The sequence below is a fragment of the Scheffersomyces spartinae genome (genome assembly GCF_019049425.1).
Source record: "Scheffersomyces spartinae strain ARV_011 chromosome Unknown scaffold_13, whole genome shotgun sequence".
NCBI classification, from domain to species: Eukaryota; Fungi; Ascomycota; class Pichiomycetes; order Serinales; family Debaryomycetaceae; genus Lizanozyma; species Lizanozyma spartinae.
In genome coordinates this window covers 50,475-64,021 of record NW_025065060.1, presented here as the reverse complement: position 1 = coordinate 64,021, position 13,547 = coordinate 50,475, and the positions used below count along the sequence as shown (strand labels likewise).

At 38.5% G+C, this 13,547-nt stretch overlaps 5 protein-coding genes across 5 annotated transcripts; 3 read left to right on the top strand and 2 right to left on the bottom strand.

Moving 5' to 3' along the window:
- Nucleotides 1-13: 13 nt before the first annotated feature.
- Nucleotides 14-3,346, top strand: KQ657_000913 (uncharacterized protein; the record flags this gene model as incomplete). The annotated part of the gene is made up of 3 exons (XM_043191735.1): nucleotides 14-1,651; nucleotides 1,913-1,926; nucleotides 2,506-3,346. 3 exons carry the CDS (start codon nucleotides 14-16, stop codon nucleotides 3,344-3,346), a joined length of 2,493 nt encoding a protein of 830 aa, XP_043048707.1.
- A 12-nt stretch (nucleotides 3,347-3,358) lies between these two features.
- On the bottom strand, nucleotides 3,359-4,997 carry DUN1 (serine/threonine protein kinase; the record flags this gene model as incomplete). Its single annotated transcript, XM_043191734.1, has 2 exons — nucleotides 3,359-4,789; nucleotides 4,992-4,997. 2 exons carry the CDS (start codon nucleotides 4,995-4,997, stop codon nucleotides 3,359-3,361), a joined length of 1,437 nt encoding a protein of 478 aa, XP_043048706.1.
- Nucleotides 4,998-5,040: 43 nt separating this feature from the next.
- On the bottom strand, nucleotides 5,041-7,344 carry TIP20 (Tip20p; the record flags this gene model as incomplete). Its single annotated transcript, XM_043191733.1, has 1 exon — nucleotides 5,041-7,344. The coding sequence occupies one exon, from the start codon at nucleotides 7,342-7,344 to the stop codon at nucleotides 5,041-5,043; it is 2,304 nt and encodes a 767-aa protein (XP_043048705.1).
- A 595-nt stretch (nucleotides 7,345-7,939) lies between these two features.
- Nucleotides 7,940-9,523, top strand: CCT3 (chaperonin-containing T-complex subunit; the record flags this gene model as incomplete). The annotated part of the gene is made up of 1 exon (XM_043191732.1): nucleotides 7,940-9,523. One exon carries the CDS (start codon nucleotides 7,940-7,942, stop codon nucleotides 9,521-9,523), a length of 1,584 nt encoding a protein of 527 aa, XP_043048704.1.
- Nucleotides 9,524-9,964: 441 nt separating this feature from the next.
- On the top strand, nucleotides 9,965-13,453 carry CYK3 (cytokinesis protein 3; the record flags this gene model as incomplete). Its single annotated transcript, XM_043191731.1, has 3 exons — nucleotides 9,965-12,947; nucleotides 12,979-12,990; nucleotides 13,428-13,453. 3 exons carry the CDS (start codon nucleotides 9,965-9,967, stop codon nucleotides 13,451-13,453), a joined length of 3,021 nt encoding a protein of 1,006 aa, XP_043048703.1.
- Nucleotides 13,454-13,547: the final 94 nt, after the last annotated feature.

Genomic DNA, 13,547 nt, shown 5'->3' with positions numbered 1-13,547 from the left:
CGATAGATCATCCATGGCTGAAGACGCAAACACCTACAAACGAAGCAGGGCTTCAGGTGAGGTGTTGGATTATCTCCTTCTGGAGTTTGAAAATAATCCCAACCCAACTCCTGAGCAAAGGAAAGAAATAGCTGATAAAACTGGCATGTCCGAGAAGGCAGTAAGAATTTGGTTTCAAAATAAAAGAGCTAAGGTGAGAAAATTTGAAAGATTGGGTCGACTGGGGGGAAATGGCATTACGCATGGCGGTGGATCAAACTCCATTTCTTCGTCGAGGTCGAATAGTCTTCTGAATCTTAATTCACCTCGGCAGCACATGCATGTGTCGAATATACTGACATCTGGGTCGACTGGCTCTTCCTCAAATGCTTTAGAAATCCCCATCGAAGTAAATGACAAGTATTGTTTCATTGATTGTTCTTCCCTTTCTGTTGGATCGTGGCAGCGGATTCGCACTGGCTACCACGACGGTGAGTTACTTCGCTCTGCCCTTTCAAATCTTAGTCCAATCGCAATCGACCAAGTAATGAACAACGTGGATTTACTTGTGATTCTTTCCAAGAAGAACTTGGAAATAAACTATTTCTTCTGTGTCATTCTGAATAACTCCAAGATATTATTCCGAATCTTTTTTCCGGTTAGTTCCATTATTAGTTGCCTGCTTCTCGATAACAATATCGACAAGGGAAATAGTGAGTTACGGCTTTCGTTAACTCATCGCCCTAAATTCTCAGTCTATTTTTTCAACGCTGCGTCCTCGGGTTCAAACAAATGGTCGATTTGTGATGACTTCAGTGAAGGACATCAAGTTTCTTTAGCATACTATGCCGAATCAGGTACATCTATACCTCATGTATTGGTAGGAGTTAAAAACTCACTTCAGTTCCTCAATAGCTACATCTTAGAGAATAAGGTCTATGGAACAGCATCCGTGGCTTCTCAAGTTTCTGGGGTCGAACCACAAGATGATTCCGACCAGTCGCACCAAATTCAACAACATCCCCACCACCATCAACAGCATCAACAACAACAACTCGATGATACACCAGAAAACCACGATCTTTCGGCGTGGAACGATGCGACACCACGTCACCCCAACAATGTAGCTTTTTCCCCGACGCATTTTGATCATGGGATGTCTCCATCATCGACTCAGTCGCCGCTTGTACAGCAAAATAGCAATTTTGCAATGGAAACTGGTTCTGGTAGTTCCGGTCGAGCAAACACAAGCGAAACTCCTGCTAGCATGGTGGCATCACCATTAACTTCGCTCAATGCAGCAGGGGCTGCGGTTTCCAATAATGGACAATTTGTTAATGCTGCTTCAACCACCAACAGTCAAGCAACACCTCATGATTCGGCTCAATTGCACGTTGGTAATTCATTCTCGAACCATGCCCAATTAGATGGCGACCACCCAGAATTGGAGGAAATGTTTCATACCGCAGACAACGAATATTTCAATAATCAAATTAATCAAACGAGTTCCGCTCCGTTGGGCAACGCAGGCACAACTATTCCTCAGTCAACTCATATCGAGGACGCACTAATGCAAACCAATCCCGCGAATGTTCATGGTTATACGGGTTACACCAATTCTCCATTCCCCACTAATACTCCATTCGACTACTTCGAAGATCCAGATAAATCCGTACCGGGACAGGTGACTTCGCCGTCTAATAATACGCATATGGACACCTTTATCGATTATCTGAGTCATTACGTCAATTAGCAGCTTCATTTTTGCATTTGTTTTCAGTCGACAATAGATGTAAATGTACATTATCCCACGCATTCTGTAGAATCTACCTTTAGACTTATTCTACACTGTTACATTAATTCATGGTTATTCGCTTTAATACATTATTTTCATAATATGCTTAATTTACCCATAAATATGTCATTTGTTGAGGAATACAATTCAGGGTAAGCTCTACCTTTTCGAACGATGCTTGTAAGTAATGTAGACTTATAGGTAAACTCTCGCATAATTATATTTACATGTGTAACAATTGAATATGTCTATAACAATTACAATCAGTACCATCTCGTTATAAGTCGTCTTCTTTATGTAGTTTGGTTGTAGAGCGAATGTCCAAAGGTTCTACAACGATGCACAACTATTTCCGGCCCTCGCACGAAACTTTGGGGTATCACCATTTTAACGCGAGAAATCAATCGCAAATTGTACACTCTTCATCTCTTACCACGATCAACCCCACAACAAATGATCGCACAACATTTCCGATCGCAAATAAGATTTCAGTCGACAACACAGCGACCACGACTCAATGGATTATTGCCGTCCAAAAAGTTTCTAAATCGAGTGCTTTTCGACGCTGATAGTCGGTTGCCTTATAAAAAGATGATGAACACTCTTAATATTGTCTACAACGCTATCGACGCACCAGAAACAATAAAACTTCCATCCTACGTTAAGGCAAATGATCTAATGGTGTTTAAATCGGTATTAGGCGCAGTACGCGCTCAAACGAACACCATCAGCCCAGATTTGGTCGCCTTAGAGAATGAATTAGTCGAACAAGCAGCAGAACTTGGAAATAGCGATGCCATTTGCCTATTAGCGTTCGAAACCATTAGAAACCGTAAAGACAGGTCAAAGGAAGATTATCAATATGCCAGTGATTTGGTGAAACAGTTAACAGAATTGAAACATCCTTTGGTATTCAAATTAGCAGGGGATTTGGCCCACGAAAACGGTGCTTACCAACAAGCAGCCGATTATTGGGAGCAGTTTTTACAACTAGAAAATAATACCGTATTGTCAAGCCAGGTGTATTCCAAATTAGGGGCTTTTTATTTCTCGTATAAAGTACCTCAACCCGACTTGATTAAAGCCAAAATGTACTTTGAAAAGTCAATAAAATATGGCGAATTAGATCAACATGTAACCCAAGCTCACTATTACTTGGGTAATTTATATTCCACAACTAATCCAGAACTTTCACGATATCATTTGGAAACTGCAGCCAGTAAGGGGTTCAAAGAAAGCTTTGCTGCTTTGGGATTCTTGGAATTGAATGTTTTCCTGGATTATCAAAGAGCTTTGGAATGGTTTAAACTCGGAGTAGAACTTTCTAAGGATGCTCAATGCTATATTGGACAATTCGATTGCTATATCAAGTTGGAAAACCTAAAGGATGCAAGACAAATACTAATAACGGTATCCAATATTATGAATGAGCTTCAACGAGCTCGAACGAATTCCCAGAATGGAGGACGTAAAATGCCAGAATCATTCAAAGCCACGGTTAATCAAAACATTAACCAATTTAATACGTTTTTTCAAACCAGAAAGGCAGAAATAGCTCTTGTAAATAATTAAAATGATTCCAACTCAAATCATCGAATATTCTTGCTGTAAAGTAGTTGGCTGTTTCTCTATTTTTGGTCTTTCTATATCCATGTCAATTTCATCATAGTCTTCATCTTTATCCGATTCTGTAGTATAATCATTGAAAAACCATGGATGTTTCAATGCTTGTGAATAATCATATCTTTTATCAGGATCAACCTTTAAAAGATTTTGAATAAGGTCTAAAACCAAATCGTCTATCTCGTCCCAATATGGAGAATAAAATGCATATTTTGCAGTTAAAATTTGTTCTTTCATAGTTGGAGGTCCCAATTCTTCACTAAATGGAGGGAACCCACAGAGACAAACATAAAGTAATACACCACTCAGCCAAGTATCAACTTTTGTGGAATAATTTCGCTTGTCACTAAGAATTTCAGGTGCAACATAAGCAGGAGTACCACATAAAGTATTGGTAAATTTAAGTTCTCCAATGAATTTAGCTAACCCAAAATCTGCTATTTTCACTTGAACATCAAGTTCATCTTCATCCCATGGACCATTTGCTATTTGATCTGGGGTAGTTCTTCTTTTAATATCTAGTAAGATGTTCTCTGGTTTTATGTCTCTGTGAATGATATTTCTTGAATGTAAATAATTCAACCCGCCAAGTAATTGTCTGAATAGCTCTTTTGTCTCATTTTGTCGAAGCTTACCCTTTGAAACAATTCTCTGGAATAATTCCCCACCATTCACCTTCTCTAAAACAAGATAACTAGTCGACATGGTAGGTGAAATTGGCTCTTGGAAATGATTGATAAACTTGACAATATTTGGATGTTGAACCGCCAATAATAATTCCATTTCTTGAAGTAATTTGGCATTGTGATCATTTGAAGTGGTTTTGTTGGTTTTACTAGCATGAAAGATTTTAACAGCAACTGAATCTCCAGAACGACGATCCTTGGCTTCTTTAACTACAGCATAATGTCCCGACCCCAATTGACCTCCAAGAATGTAAAAATCAAAAAAACTTTGCTTCTTAATTGGAACCAACTTTTTTTCACTTGTATTATTACCGTCATCTTCATAATCAGCATCGGAATATCTTAAGATATACGAACCTCCAGATTTGGCAAAGGATACGGTATCTCCACTTCGGATTATCTTAGCTATTCCCTTTTGTAGTTTTTCCTGATTGATATATGTCCCATTGGAACTTGTGTCTACTACGGCAATCACCAATTGAGCAGTGTTTAATCTTGTGAACTGCAACTTACAATGTAACCCACTAACGTCGCCTCCGCTTATCCGAACATCACTCTTGCTGCTACGTCCTATACTTATCTCCTCGCGTCCTTCTGTCGGAACTTGTATGTGAGGAAGACAAGGCTTGGTGTTGTATAGTGTGACCGTACATTTGTGACTATTGAGACGTTGTTTCTTGTCTGATTCTAGTGGCAATAAAAGTCCCTATAAAGGTTATGGTTAGTACAAGTTTACCACGTCAAGCTGATCTCTCGCATATACGTACGCGTTTCCTCGTTAGTGACATCTCAGTAGGGGAAATAGAAGATATCCATAGTATTTGGGTTGCACATTATGAGTGATGTTTATTGTGGTTGAGATTCTGCGGATAAACAATTAGCCGAGATCAGAATGTATATACAAGAACATACATTGTAATAGTATACAGGAACATATACAGTATTATATTAGCAGCACTATAACATTCTTTGGAGCAAGTCGTCGATTTGTCTGTTTGATAAAGCCAGAAGAAGATTGTCGAATTCCATTCTAAAAGTTTCAAGGTCTCTTCTTATAAGGCCAAGGTCTGGACCACGACGACTGGCTGCCTTAAGTACACTGATGGACTGAAGAACAGTGTGATGGTCTTGGTTATCACCGACGGAATATTTGTATGTCTCATGGAGTAACAATTGGCTATCAATTTGAGAAAGAATATAGTGATAGTCAACGGACAACTGCTCCACTCCAGTGACGGAGAACTTATTATTGGTGATAATAAACTCTTGGAAAATCTTTGCTATGGTAGATAACATGACTTGAGCCAAGTAGGAGAACTCCAAGTCAGATACTGCTTTCCTTAATAAGTCTGCGTCTTTCAAAACATTAACTATAAGTCCACGGAGATCTCCCGAAGGTTCTAGGTCACCATCGGATTCAGGAATGTTCCATTGAGAAGTGTTGACGTATTTTTTCAATGAGTTTTTAGCTTGCTTCTTCAAGTAATCCGTGATTTTGATCTGGACTTTGGTGATAAACTTGGTATATTGTTGAATGCTGCTGTCGAAAAGACTTGAGAAGATGTCGAAATCATTATTATCATCATTATATTCATTATTTTCATATTCCATGGCTTTAAAAGTATTCCAAAGCTCAACAAACAAAATCTCTTGGGTTCGTTTTTGTAAATTCTCTTCCACAAATTTAGCCAGACAAAAGAGCTGGGTCAAAGTCTCCAAAACTTTATCTTCATCATCCATTGGTTGTGGTGTGTTCCCAGGTATAAAATTGAATTTGACATCGAATTTTTTTAATGAGGTCGCAAGTGTAGCCAAATATCTATCGATAAACCTCAATTGAATGCTAGAAACATATTTCAATTGATATTTCACTATACTGATGGTCAGATAATGGGTAGTCAAATTATCAAAAAGCTTAATAAGATTATACGCAGCCACGGTTGGTTTCAAGTGTCTTCTTTCAAATAAATCAGTGACATTATCGTGAACTCTATAATCATATTCTATTGCATTGGCGTTGGGGGCGTTCAAGATTTCACTTTCAAATCTTCTTTCTGCTAGTTTCTGTTCAAATTCAAACCATTGATCGGCAGCATTAGTGTCCGGATTATGAAGTAAATCTCCAGTTATTCCCTCCCATGGCTTCACCGGAACCTCATAAATATTCTCAATATACGGATTATAATTATAGGTACTTCTGATCCGTTGGTCAAAGGAGACAACTTCAAATATAAGATGGGTTAAGAGTCTTCCATTCTTCTCTATTCTCTCAGGTCTTTCTTTGATGGTCTTATCTAGTTGTTTGACAGTAGAGAATATTTTCTCTCGAAGTGGTTTAAGCAACGAAGAAATAATCTCATACGATGAAATCTTTTGGTATGGAGGGAAACTGTCGCCTATGACCATCACCAAGAGTTCCAAATGGTTTTCAAGAAATAATTCAATATAATTGAAAGCCCATTCTGGTTTCAGAAGCTTATTTGTTTCTTTATTGAAGGAATTGAAATGATAATCAAACTTTTGAATCACTATCTCAACCAAAAGATCAATTCCCACCCAAGTATCCGGATATTTGGGTATACCCTTTATAGCTTGTAGTTGAATAAGAACATTGACTTTATCATGAATCTCTTCCAACGGAACAGTTGCAGCTACTTGGTCTTTCAACGATGTTGAAGTTGATGCTGAGACTGACGTCAACCATTTACAGTCCCTCAATAACTGGGAAAGCTCTTTCTTATAAACCGTCATCTGCTCATTAACAATCTCATTAAGTTGGGCCCTCAATTCATTCCTAATAACCTCATGCAAATTGGAATTGTACGACTTCAAACTGTTGATACGACGATCAATGTCAATCACCAGGTTCAATATCCCTTTCTCATCGCCAGCTAAGCGGGTGATTTCCCGTTCCAATTCACTCCCAATTGCAAGTATTCGATTATCATTCAAAGCACTCTGCTTCTCAAAGTAGAGTCTTCTTAACTCCGTCAACCCTTCGACGTCACTGTTTTTCTCGATCAACAGATCGACCTCAGACAATGCACTGGCAATATCAAACCCATTACTAAGTCGTTGCACCTTTTCTCGAAGAAATGTCTGTCGGGTGGTGGCTCTAGCTGGTGGCTTTTCTTGGTTGAGCGTAGTGGTGGTTTCTTTAGCCGCCACTAATTGCTTCCTTTCCTGTTGAAGATCGGAGATTCTGTCGTCTAATCCCGCTAAGGACTTAACAGACACAAAGTGACTGTTAAGATAGTCCATGGAATTGAGTTGGTGTTCACTAAAGAGCATATACTGCTTTAGATTGGGGTTGTTAGATTTCTTGCTGTATCAAGCAAAGTCGTGTATTAACCAAGTATATACCAAGTGGTGGGGAGTAAGGCTGAATCACTGATATAATTGTTTCGTATATATGCTTGAACGCCTTGTGTAAGTGCATTATACAGATCTATTAGTCTGCATTAGTAGTCATTGAACTGAAGATAATATTCACTAGTGATCGGTATCAATGGTGAAGTTGCCATGACATAATGTATAAAGATGGTAGCGCGGTTATTGGAATACCTATTTACCGATGAACGCCTGTAAATATCCATAAGTACACATAAGTACACATATAGTGGTAAATAAAGAGAGGCCACACTTATAATCTACTTATAACATTTACAATTGACGCGTTTCTTTGGTATATTATCTCTACTACTATGCCCATCTACTATTCGTACTTCTATAACTGTTCATCAAAAAAGTCGTTCCTATACCATAAGAACTTTCCAGTGAAAAAAAAACCTATATCGAAGATCAAACTCCCAAATCCCATACCTTAACTTTTACCTATCACTATTACCCCTAAAGCATGCAGGCACCCGTGGTTTACTTGAATACGACCACCCAGAGACAGTCTGGCCACCAGGCGCAGATTGCCAACATTACTGCTGCTAAGGCAGTGGCTGACATCATCAGAACATGTTTGGGCCCCAAGGCGATGCTTAAGATGTTATTGGATCCAATGGGAGGGATTGTATTGACCAACGATGGGCATGCAATTCTTCGTGAAATTGACGTGTCTCAGTCAGCTGCCAAGTCTATGATTGAGTTGAGTAGAACTCAAGATGAAGAAGTTGGTGATGGTACCACTTCAGTGATCATTTTAGCTGGGGAGATTTTAGCCCAAACTTTCCCATACATTGAGAAACACATCCATCCTGTTGTTATCATTAAGGCTTTGAAACAAGCATTGAATGATGCTTTGGCTATAATACACGAGATTTCTGTTCCGGTTGACATTTACAATAATGAAGCTATGATTAAGTTGATTAAAGCATCTATTGGTACCAAATATGTTAACAAATGGTCTGAAAAAATGTGTGAATTGGCTTTAAAAGCCGTAAGAACCGTGGTTATAGATCAAGGTGACCATAAAGAGATTGATATCAAAAGATACGTTAGAATCGAAAAGATACCCGGTGGAGAAGTCACTGATAGTGAAGTATTAGATGGTATTTTATTAAACAAAGATGTCACCCACCCTAAGATGAAGAGATACATTGAAAACCCGAGAATCATATTATTGGATTGTCCCTTGGAATATAAAAAGGGTGAATCACAAACTAATATTGAGATCTCAAAGGAAGAAGATTGGAATCGGATTTTACAAATTGAAGAAGAACAAGTAAAGTTAATGTGTGAACAATTATTAGAATTCAAACCTGATTTGGTGATTACTGAAAAGGGTGTTAGTGATTTAGCTCAACATTATTTGTTAAAGGGAGGAGTCACTGCTTTAAGAAGAGTCAAGAAAACTGATAATAACCGTATTGCTCGTGCGACTGGTGCTACCATTGTTAACAGGATAGAAGACTTGAAAGAATCTGATGTTGGTACTAGATGCGGAGTTTTCAAAGTGGAATTGATTGGTGATGAATACTTCACTTTTATTGTTGAATGTCAGGAGCCCCAAGCATGTACTGTCATGTTAAGAGGAGCTTCTAAAGACATTTTAAATGAAGTTGAACGTAATTTACATGATGCTATGGCTGTCACTCGGAATGTAATGTTTGAACCTTCATTACTGCCTGGTGGAGGTGCTACTGAAATGGCCATTAGTGTAAAATTATCTGAAAAGGCTAAATCTATTGAAGGTGTTGCCCAATGGCCATATCAAGCTGTGGCCGATGCTTATGAAGTTATCCCAAGAACATTGATTCAAAACTGTGGTGGTAATACCATTCGTACCATGGCTCAATTAAGAGCTAAACATGCCGAGGGTAAACATACTTTTGGTATTGATGGTGATAATGGGAAAGTCGTCGATATGCAAGATTATGGCATTTGGGAACCAGAAGCTGTTAAACTGCAATCTCTTAAAACAAGTATAGAAAGTGCTTGTCTTTTATTAAGAGTCGATGATATTGTTAGTGGTGTTCGGACGACTCAATAATGTCGGACGACTCAATAATTTCAGACAGAGTCTTGTATAGTAAAAGGAGAGGACCCTTCCGACTTATATGGAGAATGTAGCCCAAATGAAACTGCTGTAAGTGTAGAACCCAGATAACCTACAAGGTATTGGCAAATACACACGACTTAGAAAATGGTAGCGCCACAAAAGGTACTATATGAAGTCTAATGTTTATGAAACTGCCATAACCGGATAAAGACTTTGATCTACAGCAAGTCCTTACATCATCGGTAGAATAACCCAATCTAGATGACTGCAAACAAAGCAGCAGGCTAACAAGAAAAGGAAAATCAAACAATTGGCGAGAACATAGCCGTTTTGCTTGTAGTGATCTGGTGGTATTATTATTTTTGGTTTGATCCTTTTTTCCATCATCGTTGTGACTGGTCACATTTGCTGTCATTTGTATTAGTGTTGGCCATGGCTTCGACTACATTTCCCTTACGAGTGAAGACTTTAGTGTCGTGGCCTGGTGAACAAGAGGGAGACTTGGGATTTATTGAGAATGAGATTGTAGAGGTGTTTGCTGCCGTTGATGATAGTTGGTGGAATGGTAGATTGAGACGGAATGGAGCTGAGGGGATCTTCCCTAAAGATTATGTTGAAGTTCTTGATGATAAGCTTCTGAAGTCCACTTCTCATGTTTCATTGGTTGCTCTGAGAGCTACTACTCCTGATGGTCTGAGAAGAAACAGTAAGTCTGGAACACCTATAATCAACAAATACACTCCTTCAGCTAAGGAGATGGCTGATTATGATTATTCCAATCAAAGTATCCTATCGATAAACCAAGAGTTGAAGTCTGGTGGTGGCTCAACTGCTGCTACTATTTCCAACCCTGTTCTGATGAAAAAGAAGTTATCATCATCTCAAAAGGTTATGATGTACGAGGATATGCAACAACAATTGGGGAGAGAACGAGAATTGGAATTGAAGCTTCAATTACAAGAACAGCAGATCCATATGCTTCTTCAAAATGCCCTGCATTTGTCATCCAAACCAGCATTGACTCCAATTGAACAACAGCATCAGCACCAACAGCATAAGCAACTGTCTATGAGAGGAAAGTTATTGCATCATGATGAAACTCCTGACGAGTCACCTTCACTGAAGTCTCATCAGTACAATTCCTCATTAGGGTTTGGTGGGTCTCCTCTTCATAATAATATTTCCAATTCACCAAATAAGGCTGCATTAAAAGCGTACCCAGCTTCCGCAGTGCAAACTCCTCCCGCCAAGTCTTCTTACCATACACTTACTAGTGAATACGACTCAATGACTTTAGAAGAGTTGAGCTTGAAGAGAAAGCAATTGGAGATGGAGCTTGAGAAATTGAAGTTAGTTGAAATGACCCAAAAGAGAAGGTCTCAGTACCTCGTCAAAGAAGACAGTTCTACTGAATCTTACATGAGTGAAGACCTTGTCTCATCCAAAAAGAACCAGAGCTCTGCTGAAGACCTGTTAAGTCAGAAAACCCAACTAGAAGCCAAACAGGAAAAGTATGACGATGAAGCTGATGCTGATGATGAAGAAGAAGACCTTTCATCTTCATCTTCTCCTCCTCCACCACCACCTCCAAAGCATTTATCACCATCCCATAATAATAATAGAATCAGTATGATAGGATTATCATCTGAGGTTAAAAAAGTTAGAATCCCTTACGATGCAGATGACTTTGCGTTTTCAGGATCAAGAAATAAAGTTGAAGATGAAAAGTCTCTGTCTTCTTCAAAAGCTCAACAAGAACATTTAAGAACTTCTGTTAAATCACTTCAAAGTGACGTTTTGAACCTTTCAGAGTTAAGTGCCACTAGTGCTGGATCCTATTTAAGACATAAAAGTGGAGCAGAGTCTTTACTGAGGCAAATGGCACCTCTGACTTTATTACTGCATAATGCCACCAAAACTTCTGATGAAGAATTGATGGAGTTGGCACAAGATAGAAAAACCTCCAAACAACCAAATATTTTCCGGAAATTGTTATCCAAAAAGAAAGAAGATCCTTCAGTATCTGATGCCCAAGCCTCTGAAGGGTTGGAATGGAATGAACTTAAAGCAGACTTAAATAGAATGAGTTCATTGACTACTCAAGACAGACAAAATCGGACCAAAAGAGTAGTAAGAAACGATGGAGGAATGATAGTCAAACCATTGGAATTTATTTCTGAGATTAACACCAATGAAATTGTTGGAAACTCACAAGCTGTTTTCTCCATGAACAATATCTCCTATAACAAGGTTTCATCCTTTGTCAAGACTTATAGTGTTGATACAGACTTGAATGATTTAATATCCGATGTCAGCATCAAGTTTAGAACGTCCAAATTGAATCAAATCTTTGCTGTTCTTCTTCATTTGTGTAAGTACACAATTATTGAAGAGCCTAATAAAATTCTGCAACAAAAACCCAAATTAAAAGAGATTGCAGAATCAGGTGAAGCAACCATTTATCAATTGAATTATTTATTCAAAAAGATTTTGGATGCTTTAAGAATTGATTCCAAGCTTGTCCTTGGATTCTGGAAAAAACCTAATGAGTATTATCATGATGAGCAATACGTTATTAATCATTGTTGGTTAAGCTTATTGGTTGAAGATCAGTATCGGTTCATTGATCTTCTTTTATTTAGAAAGGGGTCTATTTGCCATATTTCTGGCTTTAATGAGTTTTACTTTTTAGCTGAGCCACTTCAATTGGTGTCAACACATATTCCATCAGTTGTTGAATTACAACACGTTGTTCCACCTATCGATCAAAATGTTGCTTTTTACTTGCCACGAGTTTATTCTGGGTATTTCAAGAATGAATTAAAATTCATTAATTTCAATAATGCCTTAACCAAACTTAAAGACATGGAGATATTTGAATTGGAGATGGAAATCTCTCCTGAGATTGAAATATTCACATTAATTAAAACTGCCAGTTTGACAACCAATGATTATAGCTTAAGTCAAGTTCATTGGCCCAAGGGAGACAAGAGAGTTGCTAAAATCAAGGCCTTACTTCCAGAGGGAGATTCTATTGGGGTATTACAAATATTTGCTGGACCTAAAGGTAAGCAGAAACATTTAGAGAATGTTCATGAGTTGGCAGTGGTCATTCCATTGCAACATGATGGAGAATTGAAGCCATGTAAATTTGTACCCCGGTTCCCCACGGCTCAAAGCCAAGATAATGATTTATACATTAAACAACCACAAGTGTCCAAGTTGATTGCCAAAAATTCCTACAACTTTAAGATTTTACAACATCCCTCCAAAGGTATGGATGAAGCCACACAGCCTAATCCTGATTTCAAATTGGTAATCCAATCACCCAGTGGGAAATACTTTAAGCTTACAAAAGATGATCCTTCATTAGCGTTTGGAACTTATAGTACCAACATCAAGAATCTTGAACCGGGTACGTACCGAGGGCTAACCGTGGGAGATAGTGGCAATAGCTGGTATGTATTTTGTCAATGGGAATGTGTTAATTAGATCCTCTTGTCCGTCCACTCATTTATATAAGCAGTTAATTAATGATTTACAGAGTAAGATTCGCAGCCATTGATCCGAAGGTTGCACATTGTATGCAGGTGAAAATACATCAAACGTATACCGTGTCACAGTGTAAACTAGCTCTCAAAGATTTGAGCTAGGAATGACCGTGTGCTGAAACCGCCGCCAATGCAGTACAGCTGTCTGTAGTATAGTCAGCGTACATTGTATAGTCATATGTCAGTGTAGTGTTGTGTATGGTAGCTCCGGTCCATAGCCTTGATTCATTTCCTGCACAGCCATCTTCACTGAAAGGTCTACTGCCTATCAACCATCACCGCTTCATAATTCCATTCCAACTACCGTTTCCCAACAGTAGCGACGTCTTCTACTAGCTGTATAGCGTCACACCAACAGTTATATACATAAACACCATACAAATTTCTTTGGTTCGTTTAGCGTTATCCCTTGTTCCCAGACCAAACAAAGATTGAGTCTTGGTCCAAATAGACTCAAATTTTTT